The 25,381-nt window shown below is 50.6% G+C and overlaps 2 protein-coding genes across 2 annotated transcripts in view; one reads left to right on the top strand and one right to left on the bottom strand.

The window, feature by feature from the left end:
• Window positions 1-863: 863 nt before the first annotated feature.
• DONSON (DNA replication fork stabilization factor DONSON) lies at window positions 864-9,936 on the top strand. The gene is made up of 10 exons (XM_029082619.2): window positions 864-1,210; window positions 2,855-2,935; window positions 3,408-3,614; window positions 4,654-4,832; window positions 5,047-5,225; window positions 5,364-5,466; window positions 5,589-5,693; window positions 6,357-6,555; window positions 8,199-8,414; window positions 9,723-9,936. Exons 1-10 carry the CDS (start codon window positions 893-895, stop codon window positions 9,858-9,860), a joined length of 1,725 nt encoding a protein of 574 aa, XP_028938452.1. The 5' UTR covers window positions 864-892; the 3' UTR covers window positions 9,861-9,936.
• A 608-nt stretch (window positions 9,937-10,544) lies between these two features.
• SON (SON DNA and RNA binding protein) overlaps window positions 10,545-25,381 on the bottom strand; it is a 35,478-nt gene continuing 20,641 nt past the window's right edge. Inside the window, exons 7-12 of the mRNA XM_029082076.2 lie at window positions 20,716-20,826; window positions 19,718-19,834; window positions 14,983-15,130; window positions 12,717-12,788; window positions 12,494-12,609; window positions 10,545-11,660 (exon numbers count right to left, since the gene is read on the bottom strand). Of these exons, the coding sequence (XP_028937909.1) occupies window positions 11,601-11,660; window positions 12,494-12,609; window positions 12,717-12,788; window positions 14,983-15,130; window positions 19,718-19,834; window positions 20,716-20,826 (624 nt within the window). The 3' untranslated portion in view covers window positions 10,545-11,600. The remainder of the gene's footprint in view (window positions 11,661-12,493; window positions 12,610-12,716; window positions 12,789-14,982; window positions 15,131-19,717; window positions 19,835-20,715; window positions 20,827-25,381) is intronic.

Below are 25,381 nucleotides of genomic sequence, written 5' to 3'. Positions count from 1 at the left end.
TGGGCCAGTCGCTTCACTTCTCTGGGCCTCAGTGACCCCCCTCTGCAAAATGGGGATGGAGACTGCGAGCCCCGCGTGGGACAACCCCATGACCCTGCACCTACCCCCAGGGCTTAGAACAGGACTTGGCACAAAGTGAGCGCCTAACAAATACCATTATTAAGCATTAACAAACACCATCGTTATTCTCTGGGCCTCAGTTATTCCATCTGTAAAACGGAGATGAAGCCTGCGAGCCCCGCCTGGGACAACCCGATGACCCTGCACCTACCCCCAGTGCTTAGCACAGGGTGGAGCGCTTAACAAATACCATTATTAGTAGTAGTAGGATTAACAAATAGCATCATTATTCTCCGGGCCTCAGTTACTCCACCTGCAAAAGGGGGAGGAAGACTATGGGGCAGCACGATGGTCCTGCACCTTACCCCCATGCTCAGCAGAGTGCTTGGCACAGTGTGTGCGCTTAAAAGACACTGTAACTACGAGTACTATGAGAGGTGGGAGGCCGGGCGGGCGCGCAGGCGCGGTTGTCAGGGGCTGGGGGGGGCAGGAGGCTTGGGTGCGCAGGCGCGCGGGGCGGGAAGGGGGGGAGAGGAGGCCTGGGTGCGCAGGCGCGCGGGGCGGAGGTGGGGCGAGGAGGCCTGAGTGCGCAGGCGCGCGGGGCGGAGGTGGGGCGGGGAGAGAGGTGGCCTGTGTGCGCAGGCGCGCGGGGCGGAGGTGAAGGGGGGAGAGGAGGCTTGGGTGCGCAGGCGCGCGGAGGGAGCTGTCAGGCACGGTGGGGGGGGAGCTGGTGCGCAGGCGCGTGGGGGGCGCTGTCAGCCGGGGGGGCGGGGCCCCGGGCGCGCGCGCGGGAAAAGGGGAGGCCTCGGCCCCCCCCCCCGAGCCCCCCGTCATGGCCGACCCCGTCCCGGCCTACTCGCCCAGCTTCAAGAAGCCCGCCGACACGCTGCGGCTCCGCCGCAAGCGGCCCCGGCCGCTCGGCCGCCCCGGCCCGGCCCCCGCCGCCGCCCCCTCGTCGTCGTCGTCGTCCTCGTCTTCGTCGTCGTCGTCGTCGTCGTGGTGGTGCCCGACGCCCTGGCCGGGCCGGGATCCCGGGGGCCGTCATGGCGCCAGGCCCGCCGGAGGGCCCCGACCCGCCAGGAGAAACCCCTTCGCCCGGCTGGACAACGGCCCCCGCGCCCCCGCCGCCGCGCACCACCCGCCGGGCCCGGTGAGTGGGCGCCGCACCTCACCCACCCCACACCTCACCGGGCCCGGTCACCCCACCCCAGGCCACACCACACCTGATCAGGCCAGACCTAGACCGGACCAGGCCACCCCAGGCCAGACCAGACCAGATCAGGCCAGACTAGACCAGGCCACCCCAGACCAGCCCAGGCCAGACCAGATCAGGCCACCCCAGGCCAGACCAGACCAGATCAGGCCAGACTAGACTAGGCCACTGCGGGCCAGACCAGGCCACCCCAGAACAGACCAGAACAGACCACACCAGGCCACCCCAGACCAGATCAGGCCACCCCAGGCCAGACCAGATCAGGCCACCCCAGAACAGACCACACCAGGCCATCCCTGACCAGGCCACCCCAGGCCAGACCAGATCAGGCCACCCCAAAACAGACCACACCAGGCCACCCCAGACCAGATCAGGCCACCCCAGGGCCAGACCAGATCAGGCCAGACCAGACCAGATCAGGCCAGACTAGACTAGGCCACTGCGGGCCAGACCAGGCCACCCCAGAACAGACCAGAACAGACCACACCAGGCCACCCCAGACCAGATCAGGCCACCCCAGGCCAGACCAGATCAGGCCACCCCAGAACAGACCACACCAGGCCATCCCTGACCAGGCCACCCCAGGCCAGACCAGATCAGGCCACCCCAAAACAGACCACACCAGGCCATCCCAGACCAGATCAGGCCACCCCAGGCCAGACCAGATCAGGCCACCCCAGAACAGACCACACCAGGCCACCCCAGACCAGATCAGGCCACCCCAGGGCCAGACCAGATCAGGCCAGACCAGACCAGATCAGGCCACCCCAGAACAGACCACACTAGGCCATCCCTGACCAGGCCACCCCAGGCCAGACCAGACCAGATCAGGCCACCCCAGAACAGACCACACCAGGCCATCCCTGACCAGGCCACCCCAGGCCAGACCAGACCAGATCAGGCCACCCCAGAACAGACCAGGCCACCCCAGACCAGAACAGGCCACCCCAGACAAGACCAGATCAGGCCACCCCAGACCAGGCCAGATCAGACCAGACCAGATCAGGCCGCTCCAGATCAGACCAGACCAGATCAGGCCACCCCAGATCAGACCAGAACAGACCAGACCAGGCCACCCCAGACCAGACCAGGCCACCCCAGACCAGAACAGGCCACCCCGGGCCAGGCCAAAAAGACCAGACCACCTCAGACCAGACCATTCATTCATTCAGTAGTATTTATTGAGCGCTTACTATGTGCAGAGCACTGTACTAAGCGCTTGGAATGAACAAGTCGGCAACAGAGACGGTCCCTGACGTTTGACAGGCTTACGGTCTGATCGGGGGAGACGGACAGACGAGAACCCTCCGTAAAATGGGGATTAAGAGTGTGAGCCCCATATGGGACAACCTGATGATCTCGTATCTACCCCAGCGCTTAGAACAGGGCTTGGCACATAGTAAGCACTTCACAAATACCATCATTATTATTCTCTGCACCTCAGTTACCTCACCCGTAAAATGGGGATTAAGACCGTGAGCCCCATATGGGATGACCTGATGGCCTTGTATCTACCCCACGCTTAGAACAGTGCTTAGCTTAGAACAGAGTACACTTATAATATCGATTTTTTTTCCTTAGAATTCAGATTCTAATCAAGAAAATGATTTTGCCTGGGAAGAAGAGCTTTCAGAAAGAATACCTGCTATAAAGCAATTCAAGGTAATGTTCCCTAAGGATTTGTTGAATTGTATTATTTCAGTATATGTAAGGTTAAATATTGGCTAACACTTGCAGAAAATCCTGAGAGGTGGTGGTGAAGATAGCGGTGGTGAGATATTGATAATAAACTGAAGTGTCAAAGGTTCCATGACCCCAATTTATCCAGAGCTTTCCATGTTAAATGCTTTGAAGAGTTGCTTGATTCTTGTAAAAGAAATATTCGTGCGTGTGAAATAGTACTGAGTTAATAAATGGGTAAAATTTTGACAGATGTGTCAATGTGGGCAGGGAATGTGTCTGTTATATTGTTATTGTACTCTCCCAAGTACTTAACACAGTGCTCTGCACATAGTAAGCCCTCAAAAGATACAGTTGATTGACTACTAAGTGTCAGTATTGGCTGATAACATATTTAGGTCGGAAGTCCTTTTCTTCCATTACAAGAGTTAACAATTCTCTCTCTTTCTAAAAGCATCCTGACTCACCCCTCTCCAAATCCGATGATACTTTATCCTCAAGAAGTGCAGAGCTTCCGGTAGACTGGAGTATTAAAACTCGCCTCCTTTTCACCTCTTCCCAACCTTTCACCTGGGCAGATCATTTGAAAGCACAAGAAGAAGCTAGAGGATTTATCCAGCACTGTAGAGCAACAGCAATTAGTTTGCCTCATAGCATACAGGTATGTCTTTTTTGCTTGAACAACAAATGAGTGCAGTAACTGCCTGGGATTAAGTAGGAAATCAGCGTCACTTTACCTGTTTCAGGAAAAATATTTGCATTGTACATTGCTGATCGGTTATATTTGATTTCTTTTCATTTTTCCCTAAAAGATGAAGCCTTTTCCTCCATTTAAATAAACCGAATCAGAGAGCTAGTAAATGTAATAAGAAGATTTGTTTGAACTGAGCTGTCCTTTTTACCTGTATTTTGAGGAAAAGGAAGCAGAAGGAAATCTTTGAGAAGAAACATTTCCATAGCAAGACTCCCAAGGCAGAGCACAGTAATTAAAGAAAAGCTGTCGCAGCAGGATCACATAGGATGCACATTGAGCCTGCAAGGCATTTGCAAGAGCTTCAGATCAGTTTTCTCTCCTTGTCCCTCTCCCGGAGCCTAATCTCAGATCGATTAGAGACAGATCTGTAATATGTTAGAGAAGCACCATGGCCTCCTGGAGTCAGAAGGACCTGGGTTCTAATCCCCGCTCCTCCACATGTCTGCCGTGTGACCTTGGGGAAGTCACTTAACTTGTCTGGGCTTCAGTTGCCTCATCTGTAAAATAGGGATTACGAGTGCGAGTGTGGGACCAGAATTGTGTCCAGCCCGATATGTACGTACCTCAGTGCTTAGAACAGCGCTGGGCACATAGTAAGTGCCGAACAAGTAACAGACACACAATCTTTTCCTCTCCTGCCACCCTTGCCAGCCTTGCCAGGCCCCTACTCTCCTGGGTTGGCCTTCCAAGCCACCTACGGCTATTCCGTCCGTCACAGACTCGATCCCCTATGCAAACCCTTCCCTCTCCCCGGCTCGCTTTCCATCGAGTTCAGCTCAGTTGAAGCCTCCGTCAAGGTTCTCTCCTGCCTATTGTCAGAGGGTGACAGAAAAATATTTGGAAAAGTGTCTTACACTTACTTGTATTTTTGGTGCTAGGAGAGGTCCATTTTGTGAAGTCTTGGTACAAAAGGGAGCCCGAGTTAAACATTCCCTTTGAATTCTAGGACCCCAAACTCTCCACCGAGCTTCGCTGTGCCTTCCAGCAGAGCCTCGTGTATTGGATCCACCCGTCACTGCCCTGGATGCATTTGTTTCCACGGATTGGGGCCGATAGGAAAATGGTCGGGAAGAACAGTCCTTGGTCCCAGGATGAGACGCTGCAGCAAGTGCTGATGAGCGAATGGTGAGATTAGTGAAATGGACTTTCCAAACCAATCCATCCATTTCCTTCTCGTGATTTGTTTCTTTTGAACTGCAGGGTGAACCATTTATGACTTTTAAGTACCTTTTTTAGAACTTTTATTCATTCAGTCGTACTTATTGAGTGCTTACTGTGTGCAGAGCATATTATGGCATTAGAATGAGTGTCATAGTGACAGTTACTTCTCTGTTTGTAGGTCCATCAGTTTCACTTCTCTCTATAACCTGCTGAAGACAAAGCTTTGCCCCTATTTTTATGTGTGCACCTATCAATTTACCGTGCTGTTCCGTGCTGCTGGATTAGGAGGATGTGATGTAATCACAGCTGTCATGTCCCCCACTACCAGAGGTTTAAGAGAAGCTATGAAGAACGAAGGTAATCCCGAAGTTTTCTTAGTTGATTTGAATTGATGTACCGTAGCACATCAGGGGATTTTAAATCTAATGAAATCGAAAGTGATTTGTGGTCAACTTGAGTTTAAAAATCTCGACCCATTTTTCTTTTTCTACTCAGGTATTGAATTTTCCTTGCCTTTAATAAAAGAACATGGGTCTAGGAAGCAGAAGGCACCCGAGACAAGCTTACAGACTACAGATCGTAAAGCAGAGCCAGAAGAGTATGTAATAAAAATCACGATTCCCTCAATTCAGAGGCTCATGGGGCTCAAGGATTCATTTGGTAGATTTAAAAGTTATTTATTTGAAATGGAACCTAAAATTTGACATGGTTTTTTTCTAGGGAACAAGCAATAAGTGATGAAGATGAAGAGGAAAGTTATTCTTGGCTCGAAGAGATCGGAGTAAAAGATAAAATTAAGAAACCGGACCTGGTCTCTGTTAAGCTGTATCCTTTCGAATCATTAATGGAGTAATATTCACTGAACTTATTTTCCATTCAGCTCTGTGGACTTACTGACTTGTGGTTTGAGAAAATACAGAAATTGTACTGGTGATACACCTGTATTTGTGATGACACTCGGCAGATATTTTATAATATTGGAATGGTCTGGAATTCTGTCGCTAGAGTGCTTTAAAATGATTAAATCCTAGGCAACCAATCGGTATTTTAAATTAGGTCATATAACTTCCTACTTTACAGACCGCTATAATGACGTAACCGTAAATTATAAAAGGTATTCCACTGTGAGGTAAAATGTTTCTATTTTCATTTGCTAGGTTTTTATTCTCCTGGGATAGCCGTCTTCTAATAAGGACACTGGGGGTTAGATTAGGTTAGTTAGGTAGGCAGCTGCTAAATTGCTTGATTGCTTCAAGTAGGGAGATCGAGGACAATTGCCTAGACCAGTTCTTTTCGGAATCACCGATGCTGGAAATGGCAAAAAGCTTCACTGTTACCTTGATTTTCGGGAAGGGGAGGCAGGCAGTCTAGCTAGAAGGCATGCCAGATCTAGTCAGCAGGGACCAGCGTGCCGTGGCGAAAGGGTTTCTGCCTCACCCGAAATCGAACCCTCACGTTCCGCAATTTCCTTGATTCGGTCGCCGTCAGCCACAGAGAGAAACACGAGGTGCAGATGGATCACAAACCCGAGTCTGTCGTCCTGGTGAAAGGAATGAACACTTTCCGGTTGTTGAACTTCTTAATAAACTGTAAGAGCCTAGTAGCCTCTGCGGGTCCTCAGGCAGGACTCCCACCAACCCTGCTGTCCCCTACTGCTTTCCGAGGAGCCACGATGCAGATGCTCAAGGTGAAAGATGCCGCGCAACAACTTAACTCGTTGTGTTCCCCGTCTGTGCATTCGTGACTTATAAACGTTTCCCCTCGGTCGAGGAATTCCATGGACCTCATATTTTTCCATTCTCACAAGTGTTCATTTTCTGGTTAGGTTTGTTGTCCAGCTCTGTCACATTACAATAATAATTATTAGGGTACTTGTCAACTGCTTACTATGCGCTAAGCACAGTTCTAAGCGCTGGGGTCGATACAGTTCAATCAGGTTGGACTCAGTCCCTGTCCCAATGGGGCTCACACTCCTATCCCCATTTTGCATACGATGAGGTAACCGAGGCACCGAAAATTTAAGTAACTTGCCCGTGATCCAGTGGAGCCAGGATTAGGACCCAGCTCCTTCTGACTCCCAAGCCCGTGCTCTATCCACCAAGCTATACTGCTTCTGCTATCATTTATGGGTCTTTAATTCAATTATTATTTTTATTGAAACTCTACTTCACCATCAAAAGATTTCCCAAACCTCCTTAACCCATATGAGTTCTGCCCTTAACCTTCTCATTCCGTGATTCCAATTCCATAAATCATCAGGCAGTGAACTGGTATGGTACCTGGGGTGGAGGGGAAGAGAGCGAGGGATTTATATTTGAAGATTACGCCTCTGATCATGATGTTTAACTGGGGGCGCGGGAGTGGCTGAAAAGGCCAGTATAGGCTGTAGTTCACAACGGTGATATCTGTTGAATGTTTACCAGTGCGAAGCATTAAACTAAGTGCTGGGGGAGATACAAGATAATCAGATCTGATTCAGTCTGTGTCCTACGCGGGGTTCACGGTCTGAGGAGGAGGGAGAACAGGTCTCGAATCCCCATTTTACAGATGAGGGAACGGTTCTACCACGCAGGAGCCTGTTATCGAAGTGTCTGACGTTTAGAAAGGAAATGGTTTGTAGGCCACTTTGTGTAAGAGTGGCTGCTGGGTTGTTTGTAAGTGTCTGCTTGGAGCACGTCAGACAAGAATCAGACCCAGCGCCGCTCCTGATAGCTGCTCTGAGCTGTTGGTAAGCTCCCTCTGGAGTGTCAGCTGGTTGTGGGCCGGGTATGTCAGTTTATTGCTGTATTATTCGTTCAGTCGTATTTATTGAGCACTTACTGCGTGCAGAGTACTGTACTGAGCGCTTTGAAAGTACCATTCAGCAACAGAGACAGTCCCTGCCCTCAACGGGCTCACAGTCTCCCAAGCAGTGCTTGGCACACAGTGAGTGCTCAGTGTGAATACGACTGAATTTGGGTACCCCCGGTTCAATAGGATACTGACAAGGATGCCTGTCTGTGTGCATCATTTATACGGAGTAGGGTATTAGTGATCGCAAATCGAAGATTGCCGTCTTCGCTGGGTTAGAAAGTAATGTAGTGAGCGATGTTGCGTAAATCAGTAGCGGCTATTGAGCACCTCCTGTGTGCGGAGTACGATGAGATTTTCAAGTTTTTGGTATGGCTCTTACATTTCACCTTGACAGTGCCCATTGTCTGATTTCAAGGCAATACAAGTTCATTTTCTTCCCAGTACTATTAATGCGGAAAACTTCACGCTGCAAGGGATTCAACTATGGACCGGTTGAAATAATCTGGTTTTTGTGTTGTTTTGTTTTTTTTTACCTAGGCTCGAACTATAAATGTGAAAAGACAAGTAGATGCTGGTTTTAAAGATCAATTTAGTTTGGAGATTACAGGCCCCATCATGCCTCACTCTCTGCATTCACTGACTATGCTACTCAAGTCTGCACAGAAGGGCTCTTTCTCTGCCGGACTGTATTCTCATGAACCGACCAACGTATTTAACGTCCGTACGCAGGAGGAGGAGAGCGTCTTAAATAAGGCAAGTAACCCGGGTTCAAGAAGTTCTCTTCGGGTCATATGAATTCGTTTGGTTGAGACAAAACAGAATCGTATGATCTTAAACTAGTGCAGAACCAACTTCAGGGGGTCTTGACGTGGTGGGATACCAGATGAACTGGGATTCGAGTGAACCGGCCCAGAGGGGAGGGAATAGGCCGTCGTGTCAGTTTCCAGGAATGTAAAGGGGGTTAATATCTGTCCTGTGAAACAGTATCAAGAAAGAAATAGGTAAGTGTGTTTCAGCTTTCAGAAAGTAATGGAGCATCACTGCCATGAACTTCGTACCATTTTTTAAACTTAAAAAACATATAATTTCCCACCTGACAAGGATGAGTTCCATTTCCTATCTTAAGTAGCACTTCGAAGGGGTGGGGCGGGATGCTAAGCCAACTTTGGCACGTACAGGACGTAACAAAACACTCCTCGTTCTGGGGATTGAACAGTTCACCTCCGGCATTCCTCGTAACCAGATTGAGAGCATAGCTTGTATCTCGTTTACGGCCTAGTTTAGGGATTGGCCGATTCTCTGTCTGTGAAGTCTGGAGAATTCCTTTATCTCCCAAAATCTGAAAGGCTTCTTTAAAAGTACAGGCAGCCCTGAGTTAACCAAAGCCCATTTCTAAATCTGCATGCCCGATTCCACTCATGTTAATATAGCTACATGGGCTTTTCTGCAGTTGAACACACAATTCTGGATAAGTGTAATAAAAATGGGAATAAGGCTGTAGTTGAGGAACAACCCCCCCCCGCCCCCATTTATAACATTCCAAAGAGAAAATGGTTTCTGACTTACGTTTCACTCGAGGTAGTCTTCAGGAACGACGTGGATCCGTCTGTCGTTTTCTTTCCCCACCACTTGGACTTGGAGGAAAATAAAGGGTGGCATCTGCCAAGCGCTTTCTGTGTGCAAAGCACTGTTCTAAATGCCGGAAGGGCGGCGACCTCACGCGAACAGGCCGAACGAGAGGGTCCGCCCTACGGCAGAAACATAAACGGCCGAGAGCCGGGCGGCGTGGCCGAGTCCCCGGTCCCGGCCCGTGGGCTCGTCTCTGCCAGAAGGGCCGGAGCGATGGCCCTCGGGGGCAGGGGCACGATAAACCACCAGTCTCAAGGGTGAGAGGACGACGTGCGGTTGGGCGCGCCCCCTCCTCCCTAAACGTGCTGGCGGGAACGCCCCTGAAATCCAGACCTCCCAACACCTGCTTCGTGTCTACCCTCTCGCCCTCTTCTCCCCACAACGTCCCGCACGGGCTTACGTTTACAGTCACCCGAATGTCTGTTTTCCCAGGAGACGCTTCACCTAGACCTCGCTGACTGCGGGCTACATCTCAAAACCCTGGATCAGTTGATCCGGTCACCAGAGCTAGGAAAATCTTCTATCCGGCTCCTCCAAGTGGACAATTACAACTACAGCTGGAGAGCCTGAGAGCCGACCCCGACGGGGACGGCGGGACACTGTAGAACATTTTAGCCTTCAGAGAAATAAACATGCTGAAACCTCATTAGCGAGATCCCGCTGCCTTATTCTTTATTAAAGGTCTATAAAACGTCCAGGTAAGTTCGGTTTCGGCTGTCGGGGGGGAGGCCGACATCCCCCAATTCGGAGCGTGCGCCCTTTGGTGTGAGCAGGCGGGGGTAATGTATTGATGAGCGTAAATATCGAGGAAGGACGGATGCGAGTCCTCAATTTTTCCGCAAAGATTTACGTGAAATCAGCTCATGTCAGGTGCCGGCTCTTCTCATCAGGAACTCTAACCCCCCAGTGGTAAGAGATACGCTCTCCAAGGGAGAGGAGGAAATTTTTCATCACCTTCCCTAACGAAAGCCTCCGTGATGGATGAGATTAACTCCCCCGCCCGCCGCCCCGAAAGGTCTCGGCTCCGACGGCGTGACGCAGTGTTCTTGTAAAATGAAGCGTCGCTGAGTTTTGTGTGTATATACGGGGGGGAGTGTGCGCGCGTACGACTTTTTTCTTTACAATAAAGGTGTACGGTTTAAATGGAAGAATTCATGTTTCCGGAGATAGAAAAGAGACCGAAATGACCGTAGAGGCGCACAGACCCGTCCCGGAACTGCCGCGTCGTGAACCACGCAATAAACCACACCACGCTTATTCCAGAGAAGTCTGTATTTGGGCCTTAAGCTTTTTTTAAAACAAAGTTGAAAGACACAGCATATGAGTACCACTATAATGCACATAGGAAATATTCTATCAGACCCTAATTAACACGAACTTAAACTTCCGCATAGTCGACAGAATAGTGGCCTGGTGCTGATTTTTTTTTTTTTATTTATTTATTAGGTCGGTTACAGCGTTTATTTTTCCCCTTAAAGTATCATTTCGAGTCTATCTAGTTGTAGCTGCAATTCAAAATGCACACGAAAGTAAAACTACATCACAACTCAACGCCATACTAAATCGGCTTGGCTTCCGCGGGGGGGGATTCTAGTCGATCTTCCTTTCGGATCTCCTCCTCCCGGCGTCGGTCCGGCTCGATCCCGGTCTCGGGACCGTGGGCCCGCGGGGCCGGCCGCGACGGGGGGGGAGAGGCGGCGGCCCGGAGCCCCCGCTCTCCGCTCGACGCCGGCCCGGCCTCCGTGACCGAGCGGGTCCGAGGCGCGCGGCCCCCGGCCCACCGTCGGCCCGAGCGTTAGAGCGGCCTGGCCGCGAGGGAGGGGAGAGGATCACGTCGTAGTACAAAATACAGTATAAAAGCGGGATTTAACATTCCACACCGAGGAGAGATTACTGATGCCTTCGAACGGTCGACGGTTTTCGACGTTAGCCACTTAAGAAACAGATACGTCACTAAGGTAAACGATATAAACATACCAAAACCCTGTATGGTTAAATACATTTTTCCATGGTACAAAACCAAAGCCGGGAGATGTTTGTACAGGTTTGCTTTTTACACGATGTCTAAGTTGCCAAATTATTTACAACAGTCGAGAGGAACTATTTTGGGACGCAGAGAGTAAAATGATCTGAAATGATTAATATAAAACCTCAATCTCTATCTACGTGAGGCACTCCTGAAGCAAGTGGCATTAGCCATGAGGTCCTTTGGTACAAGGCCCATTGCTTGAAGAACCACAGTAGCTGCTGTGGCTTTAGCATGCTTCTTATTAGGGCTGGCAAAGCTGGGCTGGTAAGCGCTTCCATTTATCAATACCTATTCAAGAAAAACATACAATTGGGCTGGTAAGGGCTTCCATTTCTCAATACCTATTCAAGAAAAACATACAATAAGAACAGCATCAAACTTTTATCTATGAGCTTTTTATTTTTCTCTAACATCTAGGATAATCATTCGTACAACACAACCGACACTCAACGCCACACACGGACACGCACGCGCGCGCCAATTTCTAACACGAGTATATACATATATATATATATATATATATATAACCTGAGCAAAGGTCATTTTGAACTAAGGGACGAGGGGACGCCGTAAGCTTCTGTTATTAGGTTTCTCACTAAGTAGCATCCGCTGAAAACTCCCCGTTCGTTTCGCCGGCGGCGGCAGGGGGAGCTTTGTTTGTACCGTGCTCGCCCGACCGCTCGGCTCAGTGCTCGGCACATGCTAGATGCTCCACCGACACCCCTGACGACAACTCAGCTTTTGCTCAAGCCTCCCCTTGGGGGTTGGCTGGGTAGGGCTTCGATTTACTTAAAACCAAACCGACCGCCGAGCGGTTAATCACGTTTACTCCAACCTCCTTTCCTTCCCGTCCTCTGGCTCGCCCCCCCCCACTTGGGCCCTTTTCGGTCCAGGCTACGCCTTCCCCACCCCGCGTGACGGTTGCCCCTCTCCCAGCCGTGGCTCTACGGGCCGATCCCCGCCGGGGCAGAGCCCTCGGCGAGGCAAGGGCAGTCCCAGCTACACTTCACTCAGGTGGAACTTGGGCCAACTCAAAAGGGCAGGAACTGAAGCCCCCCACTGCTCGCCTTCTCCCGCCCTCCTCCTCCCCCCCCCTCCACGTTCCCCAAATCAAAACGCTTCCCGACTGCACCTACGCAAAGGGACACCGAGGATCTTTGAAATTCATGCTCACCCTAAAGAGGAAATGTTTGCGGTGATCGGGGCCACTGTCGTGCACCAAGAGGAATTCAGGCGGCTGCCATCTCCTTTTATTACAGATCTCCATCAGTGCGGATACGGGATGTTTACCTTGGGAGGAATGGAAGTGATTCTCATTGAATTACACCACCTTCTGTGGATAAATGGAATTTCTTTCAAAATGAAGGGAAAAAAAATCAAAGGTAACGTACTCTCACCTGACAGATCCTTCATCGCAGCGGAAAAGTTCCCGGACCTCTTCTGCGCTCTCTCCCCGACCGCTACGAGACCTGAAGAGAACAAGAATCCCCGCGTGAGTCTCAAAGCCGCTTCTCGTCGTCGCTCTCTCGACTGAGATTCGGAGGGTCTCGGTGGAGGAATTCACCGTTGACGCGTCTCTTTAAAGGGGGCTTTCCCACCTCAGGCCTGCCGCTTCCACCTTCACTTTCCTCTGCTCCTTACTCGTCACTAGCTCTTCACGAGGCACGGGGCATCAGTGCTTTGGTTCCCACCAAACAGCGCTGAAATATGCAGTCTGTGAAACCCCGTGCCTCGCCGCCTCAACCGGGGTCTCCCGTTCCGTTAAACACACCACCTCCCCAGCCCCCCGGGGTAAGGTGACCTGGACTCGTCCGCCCGTTCCCCTTTCCCGTTCCCATTCCGGTGACGTTAACCGGGCTTAATATGAAGAACGCGATTTAACATCTTCCAGCCTGACCTCGAAAGATCGACCTAACGTACGGGCGGTTTGTTTTTTCAACGAATGAGCGTTTGCCGAAGGCCGGGAATGAAAGTCGGAGGAGAAAGACGGGAGAGAGGAGGAGGACACTGGGGCAACGTGCGTGACCCAGACACACTACTCTCTCTTCCAGAACCGGGGAAGGAGTATGGAAATCCCCCAACCGGCTGGACACCCCGGGCCTTGGACGGACGGGATAATAGCTCCCCGGTCCTCATCGGGATGCCCTGGAGCACGACCCTTCCCCTCCTGGGCCTTGGAGGAATCTCGTCGTCTTCTAGGAGGAGACACCTGACTGCGCTCGTCGTAACTGGACCCATTTCATTCTAACTCTTACTCGGACACCACCCTGAAATAGAGTCAGTTCGGGCTCCAGTCTGCATCTTTCAAATCGCCGGACGGAATGGGTTCGGGACAGTGACGGGGGCGGTACTCCGGATGGGGCGTGACGGGAATTTGAAGAATCGAAGAACTTAAAATTTTCTGAGTTCCCCCAAATGTTTAGAGACGGCCAGCGGCTCCCTACGCCTGGATTAATAAACAGCACTCCTCTCTCATTTTTGGCCATTTTTTAAAAAAAAAGTATATATATCTATCAAAGGCTGATCCAATGGAAAACAGGGTCCCAGGTTTGTCCCATTCAATCCGTGTTTCCTGCCCCACGCTGGACACCTAGCGTTTCTCTGTACCTGGGTTCCTCATCCCCGGGCTGGAATGGTACGACAGGAATCGTCCACGACTGGGCACTGCCCGAGGGCGATGGGGGTGTATTTACATACTTCCTGGTTATCCAACGGGCAGCCCGTGGCCTGGTTTTACGCAGGCCGAGGAGCCCCAGGCAGCCGAGGAGGCAGCAGCGGCAGGGTCCAGGCTGTTGTCAAAGATCCCGACGGCCCGGGGTCACCGCAGCAGGAGGAGCTGGAAGCAGCGGCTTGGTGACAGCGGCTTGGCTCCTCCTCCCTCCTGCTGGCTGCCCTTCCCCGCTCCCCCGCCCCAGCCCTCCCGAGCTCCCACTTCCCCGCCACTCAGCTCCCTGCGGAGTCTGAGGGGGGAGGAGGAGCTAGGACCGTCGAGCCAAAAAAAAACGGGACGAGGAGGAGGCTTGGAGGGAAGCCGGGGGCCGGAGGGGGGGCGGGGGGGAGGGCCGGAGGGGAACCGAGCGGGGGAGGGGGCGGGACGGGGCGTGGACGGGAGCACTAAAGTCGGCCTAGGGGAAATCGGGGCAGAGCACGGGGTGGGGGTGGGGGGCCAGTCGGTGGGGGGGGGCGAGACGGGCCCGGGATCGAGGGAAAGAGAGAAGAGACTCGTCGGAACAGATTAACGCAGCCGGCAAATGGACTGGTACCAACGAATATGCCCCAGCGGTTCCGTTAGACAGCCCGGACACGTACCATTCCTGCTCTACCACGTGGGACCCAATCTAATGAGATCGGAAACGTCCCCTATCGAATCTGAAAACCTTAAAGTGACATAGGCATACGTATGAACACAACGTCTGGCCGTTAAGCGATGACATCACTTCACCACCGACGAGAATTACCGCCTGCAGCCTCAGACCCCGGAGGTCTCCCGGGTCTCGGCGGACCGAGACCCTAGTCCGAACGCTTCCTCACTTTAAAGGTCAGGCCGAGTGTCCCCCGCATCCGCTTAAGGGAAAATCCGCTCCCCCGGACGCGCCAGCCATTTCTATCCCAGTTCGACCTGCCTACCAGAGACAGAGCCGGGCGGTTCGGAACGAGTTTTACCTTTACGATCCGTCTTGAAGTCGACCAGGATCGGCTCCTTGTTCCCTTCTTTGTTTTTTCCCAGTCCCTCTCCTTCGCGCCAACCCATCTTCCTCATCAGCACGGCTCCCATCCCTCCGGTCACGGGGGCTGCTCTTAGGAACTGATCCTACGGAGAGCGGCAAAGGTAAAAAGACACCCCAAACCCGGAGTTAGCGTTTGATCACCAATTCGGGGGAGCCTACTAAAGATCAGGTCATTTCGCCACCAGATCTGTTACCGGGTAGTTCTGCCCGCAACAAGTGATCGGTTCCCGTGACTTACACATAGTATACATACAAGTCTGCACATGTTCTAATTATTTTGAACATCTACAACGGCTTTCTCGGGTTCAATACAATGACTTCAACTAAGATGGTAGCTTTTTTTAAAAAAACCTGGCCCTCAGGTTAAAAAACAAATTAGAACACTCCTTTTTCATCCACTATTTAGGCTCACAGGTATCTCTCTTCTTAGCTTGCAAAATAAAAAGAAGGCAGCGTTAAACACGTGACAGTATTAACTCCCAGGCGTACCTAGTCAGTGAACAGAACTCAGAACGCATTTACGTGAAACCGTCAGATACTGCGGAGGCGTATTTCCCAAGTCCACAAATCCTTCCCCAGTCAACTGCGGAGCAGGCATTAAAGGTCTTATCGTGAAAAGCCACAGAAAATAGTTGCACTTCGCTACGACATTCTCTCCCAAGTGGACCTTAGGTCAGTCTATTCACATTACACGACAATCGAACAAGTAAGGTGCTAAAGCCTTTTTCTTTCTTAAATCTAGTTCGATGTTAAAAGACTTTAAAAAAAAAAAACAAAAACCAAAAACAAAAGCCAAAAAAACCCCCAAAAACTCCTTAAATGTTTACATACCTAGGCCCCGGGGGCCGCAGTGATGTGAATAGTAGGGCTGGCACTGACCGTGGCAAGAAGGCAGCTACAAGGATTTGGCCCTGAAACAAGTTTCCATATAGAGGGGTGAAAGTTCACAGGGGATTCTGTGAACTATCCTCTCTCGACTCCAACCCACTGAACTAAGTCGTTTCCATCACACCAGCAACGGCTTAATGTCTTAAAACACCCCGCTTCACACGTTGGCACTGTCGACACAGTCAGCGATTTCCACGGGCTAAAGACTTGAGAGGCGATGCCAAAAACTTCGAGGGCATCTCCGCACACCGGAAGACTACACAGTTTACCTCCGGTGTGCTCGCTTTGCCGTCTCTTCTCTGCCGGTGGCTTAAAATCTCTTAATACTCCGAATTCTCTCTGAGAATCATTAACTTCTCAACACCGAGGATAACGCTATTCTCTCCATGACCATTTGATCACCATTTCCTAGTGATGAGGAGTTAATGCTAAAAAAAAAAAATTTGTTTTTTCAAAAAGAAAAATACAAAAAAAAAAAAAGAAAATCCCCAAGCTACGCTGAAGCTGTGTGAACTTCCCTCCTTCCGCAGGTGTCTGAAGAGAACACTCTGGGGAAGGGATGCCAACAGGGATGTGCTTGGACATTAAGTTTTGACTGGGTGCTCCGATGGAAGAGGTAGCTGCAGAGAAAAATACACCCTGCTGGTTCGGTCCCTCTCAAGGGTGCAGGCCATGCGGGGTTAGAGGTATAAAAGAGAAAAGTCGGTTCGGGGCGGGGAGATCGACTGCCTTGATGCTCCACGGCCTACGGTGGCTTTTACTTACTTCCAGTTTCCTCCATCCCTCTTTGACAGGAACCTCTCCTGAGGAAAAAGGGGAGCCAGGCAAAGAGTGTGATACAAACCCCACAGGATGCCAAGTCCTCGTCTGTACCTGCTTTTTGCCATGTCGGAATCTCTGGGCCTCTAGGTTCGCGTCAATCCCCCGCCCCCGCCCCACCGAGCGTACAGTCAGCTCGCAGAGAGGTGGCCCGGGATCCGCTCCCCGGAAACTCGGGGGGTCTCAGAGCTCTTTCTGGTCCTTTACCTAGCGCGTCCTTCTCTGAAGAGTCCCTTCTTTTTACAGAACCGAGACGGGGGGACCCAAAAAGGCTTGGGGGGAGGGGGCAAGGGACGGCTCGGGCAGTCTGACCCTGAAGATCCGTTCCCGTCCCCGGCAGGTCTCCGCGTTACATCACGCGGTCTAGTCCCACGTGACGGCAGCGCTCGAGCCCTCGCCGAGGAAACGCATGCTTGCGGGTGGGGAGGGTCTTCCACGCTCAGCGGGTGAGAGGAGTCCCGGAGCTAGCGGAGTGGGTGACTCAAGTGCCCGGCCTCAATAAAGCCTCCTCTCGCTAGAGAGCTGTCCCTTCTTGGGACTGAGTGGGCGCTTGGCAAGGACGGACCCAGTTGCAAAAACGACAACGGGAATAGACACCAGCCGCCGGTTCGGGCGGCCAATTCACAGGGCAAATGCTGCGCTACAGAAGGGCTTCCAGGGGGACGTATCCACCGGGACCTTTCCTCACTTTTGTCGCGATTCAAAGGGAATCGATGATGGTCCTAGCCCTCCTGCTAGGGTGCACTCTAGGCAGGCACAACCTCCTTGACAATTCTATCGCTCCGGCTTGGGGAGGATAGGTGACAAGGGGCTTTACGTCTCCACGTGCTGCTGACGACGCCGGAGAGCACCCTCTTGCACGGAAACTCCCGAGGGGCAAGGAGCACCGACCATTATCGTACTTTGGCCTTCCACAACACCTTCCTAGAAGGAACGTGCTGGGCCCCAGAGTGTCCGGACAAGATGAACAATCGCATCGTTAGAGAGAAGGAAAATGAAAAATTCTGCAAGTGACGAATCCCGTGCTGTTTTCACCCAGCCACGTTCACATTGCAGGATCACTAGGCACCTGTCAGAGAAAGGGAGAGATTTTTTTCCCGGGCTAACTCCTGAAAGTAAGCATGAAGGATTCCGCTTCCGAGAGATGAGATGTCGTGCAAGAAGTTGTCCGTACGACTTGCTCCCGCTAAGCGCCGTGCTTAGATTGACTGATTTTTTTTTTTTTTTTTTAAACCTACGATTACATATTCCATAGGAATCAGAAGTCCCCGTCGGGGTCTCACCCCAACACTTTGGGAGCCGTCGTCCCCCGCCCCTCCGCCCCCCACACGAGGCGGCATACCCAGCGCACAGCTTAGAGCGACGAGCCAGGCAGAGCCGAGAAGAGCGTTTCCCAAACCGGGATCTCCGCTTTGGGATCGGCCTGACCTAACCACGCTGGTTGAGGCCAGGCTAACCCCAAGGACGCTTACGAGAGCGCGCCTCGACTCCCGGGTCCCCCAGACCCTGCTACCACCGGGTAAGTCCGTCCCGGAGGAACCTGCGCCTCCCCGGAGAGGTTTTTCCGGACGCGTACCCTTCGCACGAACCCTCGCAACATCCCCGTGAGGTGGGCGGGACGACTAATGCCGTCTCCTCCGTCGGAAGGGCCGGAGAGGCGGAGGTGCTGAGGTCTTACTTGCCCAAGGTCACCCAGGGAGTCAGATGCAGCGCCGGACAGAGAGGAGCCCTTCCCCATCCAAAAATCTATCGAGGGGGACGGCGCCGCCTGCCAGTTGCAGCACTGGTATGACGGCCAACGCTCCTGAAACGAATCCCCGCTCCCCGCCCGCCGAACCGTCTCCCTCCGTCATCGCCCGCCGGGACGCGCTTCTTCCGGAAGCCCTTCCTTAACCACCTAAGGCTCCCCCGAAGTGAGGTAGCCGTAGGTGGGCTCCACTGGACCTATTGCAGGAATGGGAAACCGGATGCACCGCCTCTTCGCTGCCCGGGTCGGCCGTCCTCGCCCTGCTTTTTTACGCCTTAATTGTCCTGGTGATCTCATTAGACCAGTGGTTCTCAAACTGAGATCTGCGGAACACTCGGGGGGAGGGGGCCGTGCAGGCCTGGGGTGGTCCCCAGCGCCCCCCCGCCGTTCACCCGCCGCCCCGCCCCCGCCCCCCCGGCCCGCCCCCGGCCCCCCTCCCCGGCCCGCGCTCCGACCCCCCTCCTCCCGCCCTCCCCCCACCCCGGGGCCGAGGTTGCCGCATGCAGTCGCTCCGGTTCTGGGGGCCTCCCCACCGCACCCCCCTCCCTCGGCACCCCACGGGGAGGTGGGAGCGGAGGAGGGGGCGGTAAGGAGTAGGGACCGGGGGTTTCCGTGGAAGGGTGCAGGCATTTCGGGGGGAGGGAGGGACGCGTGGGGATTCTGGCGGGGAGCGGGGGGACGGAAGGGGAAGAGCGGGGGGACTGGCGGGGGGGAAGAAGCGGGGCGGTGGAGGGTCCGTGGGGGGCTGTGATCCACCGGAGATAGACCTTTCGAGTGGCCCGTGACGAGGAAAAGTTTGAGAACCACTGCTTTAAGTTATTAGATTAGTAGCCCAACAGGAACCGTGGGACGTTCTGACGGCACCTGGCACACGGTTAGCACTCGGTAAATGGTTAACGACAAAAATACCACCACCAAAACCAACGACAGAAAATAAGGATTAAAAATAAATAAGTAAACAAACAAATAAATAAATAAATGACCTAAGCTTATAAACTGGATGGAGCACGTGCCGGTTTTAAACATTTTGCCATTTTCTCATGGATCGGGCCCATCTTCACAGTCCATCCTAGCGCACGTGTGAACCACGGCACGTTTGCCACTAGGTTTCCAGGGCAGGCGTCTACGGGGTGCTTTCCTTCACGCATGCTGCTAAAACATCCTAGAGATTTCAACGTCCTACTTGGACGCATACGCTTGTCTGACCGTCAAGTACCTTTTTGATCCAGGCCTGGGCGCCGGTGTTCGCCAGCTGCTCCTGGGTAAGAACCTGCACGCCGGTACTTCCCGTGAACTGGCCCGGGATGGAGTTTAACTGAGCCCAGGCATCAATCTAGGAAAAACAGAAAACAACATCAGGGGCCATCCAACAGGCCACATCCCGGAGAGTCTTTCTGACGCGTCCGGGGGGACTGTGAACTTTTTTTTTTGGTTGCTCCTATTTGATCTAATTTTCACCCAGACGCTTTCCCCGCCAGGGCTGAGTAGAGTGGCTTGCGCCCATTAGGCACTAAACACTATTATTACTCCTAGTAATACTATCATTGTGCTGACTGGAGAAATTTGAGCCATCGGGTGACGAAACTCTTCCAGAAGATCATTATGAACAAGCTGTCTACTCATTCATCATTCATACACCGTCCAGCTTTAAGCTAACGAAGGATCAGAGGGTCGATCGAATCACGGTGGAGGAGGAGGAAGAGCCGGCCCTGCTCTGCTCTCTACCGACACTTGTTTCAAAGCCGGAAAAAGAGCTAATTAAGGCCAAAAGCTTGGGACAAAATAGAGACGTGCACTTTCCCGCACGTCAATTAGGATTCCCCTCTCTCTTCGCCTAGGAAAAGACTCATCCTGCCACATCCGGAACTTGGGATCCTAACAGTCCTAGCGGTCAGGAGCTGGGGGTCTTAGTCCCAGCCCTGCCACTGGCCCTGTTGGGTGAAATGGGGCGAGTCATTTCAACTTCTTTGGACCTCAGGTTCCCAAGAGGAACAGGGACTGTGTCCAATCTGAAAATCGTGCCCTCGCCCGTCTTTAGCATACAGTAAGACGTTTAGTCCATGCCGTCGGAAAAAGGAGGGGAACGGAACAGTTCCCCAGATAATCCGAGCACCGAGAATGTGGACCTCTGGCCAATTCTAACTTGGCGGGCCTAGGTCACAACTCCGATTCCCTACCATAGGAAACCTCAAGCATAAATAGCTTGTTACGTACCCGCTCCTGTGCACGATTTAGCATGCTCATGGCCTCAAGGTCAAATGCGTTTTCGGTAAGCCTTTTCTGAGCAAGGGCCCGCTCACTCATTGCAGTAGATATGTCCACAGGCTAAGGAGAAAAATACAGACAATCATTAGTTTAGTTCTAGTAAAAAGAGTAAATTATCTGTCACAAATGCAAATTAGTATCACACTTCCATTTATTCGTTTTTTTGTTGGGGAGGTGGTGCCCTGACGGTGACTGAGTTAAGTAACATTTCGATAAGACGGTAACTTTGAAAACTAAGCTTCCTTGGCCAAAGATGTTTTCAAATTAAAATCAAGCAAGCTTCTTTCTTGGTCAGTCGCCGCTTTGCTGTCGGCCCACAGGAAAAGCAGTTGTTGGACTCTGCTTCACATTTCTGTCTGTTCTACATTGCACAGACCAAGTAACGGCCCCGGATAATTGCTATTTCAGCATCTGTCCAACAGACCAACCGACCAGAAGTGCCTGGGAGTTTAGAAACCAAACAGAACTAAGGGGCCCAGTGGACTTAAGAACCTCAGCTGAGTTCAAATATGAATCACTCTATCTTCCCACTCCACTTGGTAGACTAAAGAGCTTCTAAAAAATCCTAGCTCTTTTACGAGAAAACGCTTGAAAAATGTGATTTAACTATCGGCCAGCCGTACAGGTGCCGATGCTTATTGCTTGCCCATGGTGGCTACGTAACTTTAAACCCAAACAGTTTTAGCTATGATTTTGTTCATAGAGGCTTAACATTTGACATCATATGGAAATGGCTGAAGTGGTCTACCCATACATGACAAAACTGTACGTTGGGCAAGTTTTAATCTATCACATACTACTCATTTTAGTTATTACTTGGGCTCCAAAGAAATACATGAGTTTGCCATCAGGGAAGAAAGGGGGAAAAAAAAATAATGGCTCAAGAAAGGCTGAGTTTGATTAGGCCATCTAGGGTTTGTTATGCCTCCCAACTTCCCGTTCCTCTCATTCCCACCTTCAGCACGGTGGGCAGCTGCCACTGAGTCAGGCAACCTTTGCAGGACTTTAACCTAGACCGGGCAGAGTAATGCCAGCAAGACTTCCTCTCGTCCCATCTTCCCTACTCTCCAAGGATTTTCTACTTCTCCCTCAACACTCCTTTCCCACCCCCACGCTTCCCCAAGCAACTTTCTGACGTTGTGATCACTGAGGAACCTGTTAGTTCACTGCAAGAAAAAACTGTTAAAGGAAAGAAAATACACAGAAGAAAGCGGATTGTTCTAACTGTTCGGTCGACGGAGAGAATCGACGGGTAAGGTAGCAGTTTTGTTTTCAAATAGACGGCAGCGTCTAAGGAAAAATAGAAACTCGTAATTTGTCAAACTGTATTGTACGCATTGTCTGCGATCAACGGCCTACTCGACAGAATAGAACTGACTCTGTCCCGATTCATTTGTCTTCCTGGTCCCATATTCAAAACCCCTAAAGTCACTGTGGCTGAGGGTAAATTCTGTGTTCTCTATGAGATAATCCTTCTATCGGATTTTTTTCCCTAAGGCATAAATCTAGTTTAAGGTCTAATTCCCTACCTTCACCTGGACACAATGGAAGAAAAATAACTTGAAAGGTCCCTAATCTTTCTTTTTCTAACTGAAATATTCTGTCTCCACTTTAGCTCCCGGCCGGTATCGGTTTGGAAAGTCCACCTTCCTTGGTTCTAAAGGGAAAAGTCCCCAGGAATCAACTGTGCCCTCAATTTAGACTGTATGTATTACAAACCCTAACGAGTCACATGCTTCAGTAAGCCATGAAAATAATTACTTCCCAGAAATGAGGTTGGACCGGAAGGAAACCCAAGCAGTGGGCCTGAAAGGATCTGTCGCTCCTCTTATTTTCTTTTTTTTTTTTCTGATGGGGGGTTGGGAGATTTCCTAGGAGTTGGTGTTTCATGGAATCATATACTGGTGTTCCCTCCGTGCTGGGACATGGGGAAAGTCACTTGGGAATGTGGGCAGGTTTAGCGGAGGGAGTCTATGTGAAACCAGACTGGGGTGACGTAGGGTGGGGGTTGGGGTGGACTCCATGATAGGTTAGGAATGAACAGACTCTCCAAGGCCGCTTTAAAGGCACCTGTATTTTTAACTATTACCTGTTCTGCTTAACCAGTTTCAGAATGATCACGCTTCTGGTTTCGGGACACTCAACTTGCATCCGGAAGCAGTCTCACTTGTGGTTTGCACTTTTGCTCACAGTACTGACAGCTGTTCATCTGTGTCTGGAGATTGCCCTTGGGAAAAGCCCTTTGATTTCCCCTTAGCCTTTCTTCTTTCTATCACCTGCTTTATGGTCTGTACATACTCTTAAAACCACCTGGCCTAAGCTTCCCTCGCCTTGACCATTCAAAGCCTCGTCAACTGGTTAGCAGGCCTAATAGTGAAAATGGACGTGGTACGCTGAGAAAATCTGACGTTTAAAGCTATTTCTGAATCTGTCTTTGGGATTCAATTTTAACCAAAACTCAAACATCTTATGTCATTGAATTTCTCAACAAGGTGAACCGGGCCCCTTAAAGGTCTATTTTTTTTTCCCATTTCCAAATAGCAGGTTGATTTTTAAAGCGGTACTCACCATGTTAGAGAATACAAGGAGACAGCGTAAAAAAACAACACACATCAGAACCAGCCTAGCAACATACTGAGCTGCTTCCCAAAGAGTTTCAAAGGTTGGGAGTCCTCAGCCCTCTTTCACTTTCCAAGCCCAACAGCTACCAGCCCGCCCACAGAGAAGGCTCTCTCCATCCCGCACCCCCGGCCCCCAAGAGACGTCAGTGGACACCAGGCCACAACCAAGTGGGAGACCAGACGTCTCGGGGCTGCACTGCCTCTTGAGGATCATTAAACATTTTACGGCGATAACAGACTTGAAAAATGGAAGTGTCCCAGAAGGACCTAAAGAAAAAACCAAAAAACCAAAAAGCCCTCCAAAAAAAATAAATAAATAACAGGTCAAGGGATGGAAAGTCCCCACAACCCACTTACATACATGTGCTCGCTTGCTCTCTCTCTCTCTCTCTATACTGAAAGTATTAAATCCTAAACTGCCTTTTTATACTCTCCAATTATTACTCCAAGTAATAAATTCCATCATCTGTCAGTCACACCTTCATCCAATCTTTATTGTGACCAATTAGCAACTGGTTGGTTCCACCTATCTAAACACTGGCCACCTGACAAGTTTTTAACAAACGCCCACAGGGGTTATGAGGGAAAACCTAATCAGGTCCTCAGATCCTAGTTCTAAAAAGACCTTATTTTGTATCTACCCAGCGCTTTAGAACAGTGCTTGGCACAGTCAGCACTTAACCAATACCAAATTATTATTAGCCATACTTGGAAGCAAGCCAAAGCTTTCTGAATGGTCAATCCAGCTCTGATGACCTGACTGAACCACTTAACCTCTTTTTCTCAAACTTGCTCGGCAGTAAAGCGGATTACTGAGAATTTTGCTGGGTGGGGGGGTGTTTTGAAAAAAAGTAATCTAGGTAACACTTTGGGGATAAAAAACTGGAATTCCAACATCTTGGATTATAAACAATGCCCTTTTCTTCCTGAAACCGCCCCATAAAATTCACTTTACTCCTTTCAATGAAACCAAGTCATCAATTACCAAAACAGCCTCACATTTCTACAGAATAGTGGATAGGAGATGAGTTAAACTTTCCCTAAACTTGCTAAAATCAGAGAAACACTGAAGTAGCTACTAGTGTATGACATGAGAGAAGTGAAGGAAGAGGAGGGATGAGAACAAGAGAAACAGGGGAGAGTCACGCTGAGGCACAAATATGTACCCTTGAGCAGCTACAGTGTTCTCTCCCCGAATGAGACACGGAGCAGAAGAAATAGCGTTTTTCAGAAAAATGAAAAAGCAAGGAGAGAAAGGATATTGCATTTGCTACAAAGCATGCTTAAAAGCAATATTAATTATCAGAACATGCAAAGTAATAATACAGAAGCAGCAATATATGACAGTCAAAATAAATTTAAAAAAAAATCACAGGAAAATAAGTCCAAACAACTCTATCAACATCTTCCATCTAATTCATGCTGCACTTGAAAGGGGACCACCATCCGTCCAGGAGACTGCAGGGGTGGAAATTAAAAGACCGAATCCTTTCCATTGTCTCTTCGAGTCGGCAGGGTAACTGCAAACACTTATTACGGAGCTAAACAAAAGTTTTCAGATAAAAAAATTATTTGTATTTTAGCAGTCCGCTGGCCCAAGCACCCTTATATAGTAGGGCAGTGATTAAATATTTGTAAATTGCCTGAAATGAACCTTACTCAAAGTATTCACAGAAATAAACCTAATTAAAACGGCTCTAAAATTTCAATGTGACATAGCAAGAGATTATCTCAAAACTGGAGGTTTTTTTAAAAGGTCTGAAATACTTGTTGGATGTGGAATTTCACACCCTCTGAAACTCCTTTTGCAATACATTTTGTGATGACAGAGATAACTGTACTTGTAAACATGTAAATATTTAGTTTTTGAAGTCATTTCCTCAGAATCGCAAGATACCCATATTCAACTGTCTCGTGCTCCAAATAAATTCATACAAATGTGGCAGTTGCTAAAATATGAATTGTGACTCAGTACATGTTAACATAATTCTTGC

The sequence above is a fragment of the Ornithorhynchus anatinus genome, chromosome 17 (genome assembly GCF_004115215.2).
Source record: "Ornithorhynchus anatinus isolate Pmale09 chromosome 17, mOrnAna1.pri.v4, whole genome shotgun sequence".
Lineage (NCBI taxonomy): Eukaryota > Metazoa > Chordata > Mammalia > Monotremata > Ornithorhynchidae > Ornithorhynchus > Ornithorhynchus anatinus.
This window is presented reverse-complemented; position numbering and strand designations above follow the sequence as displayed.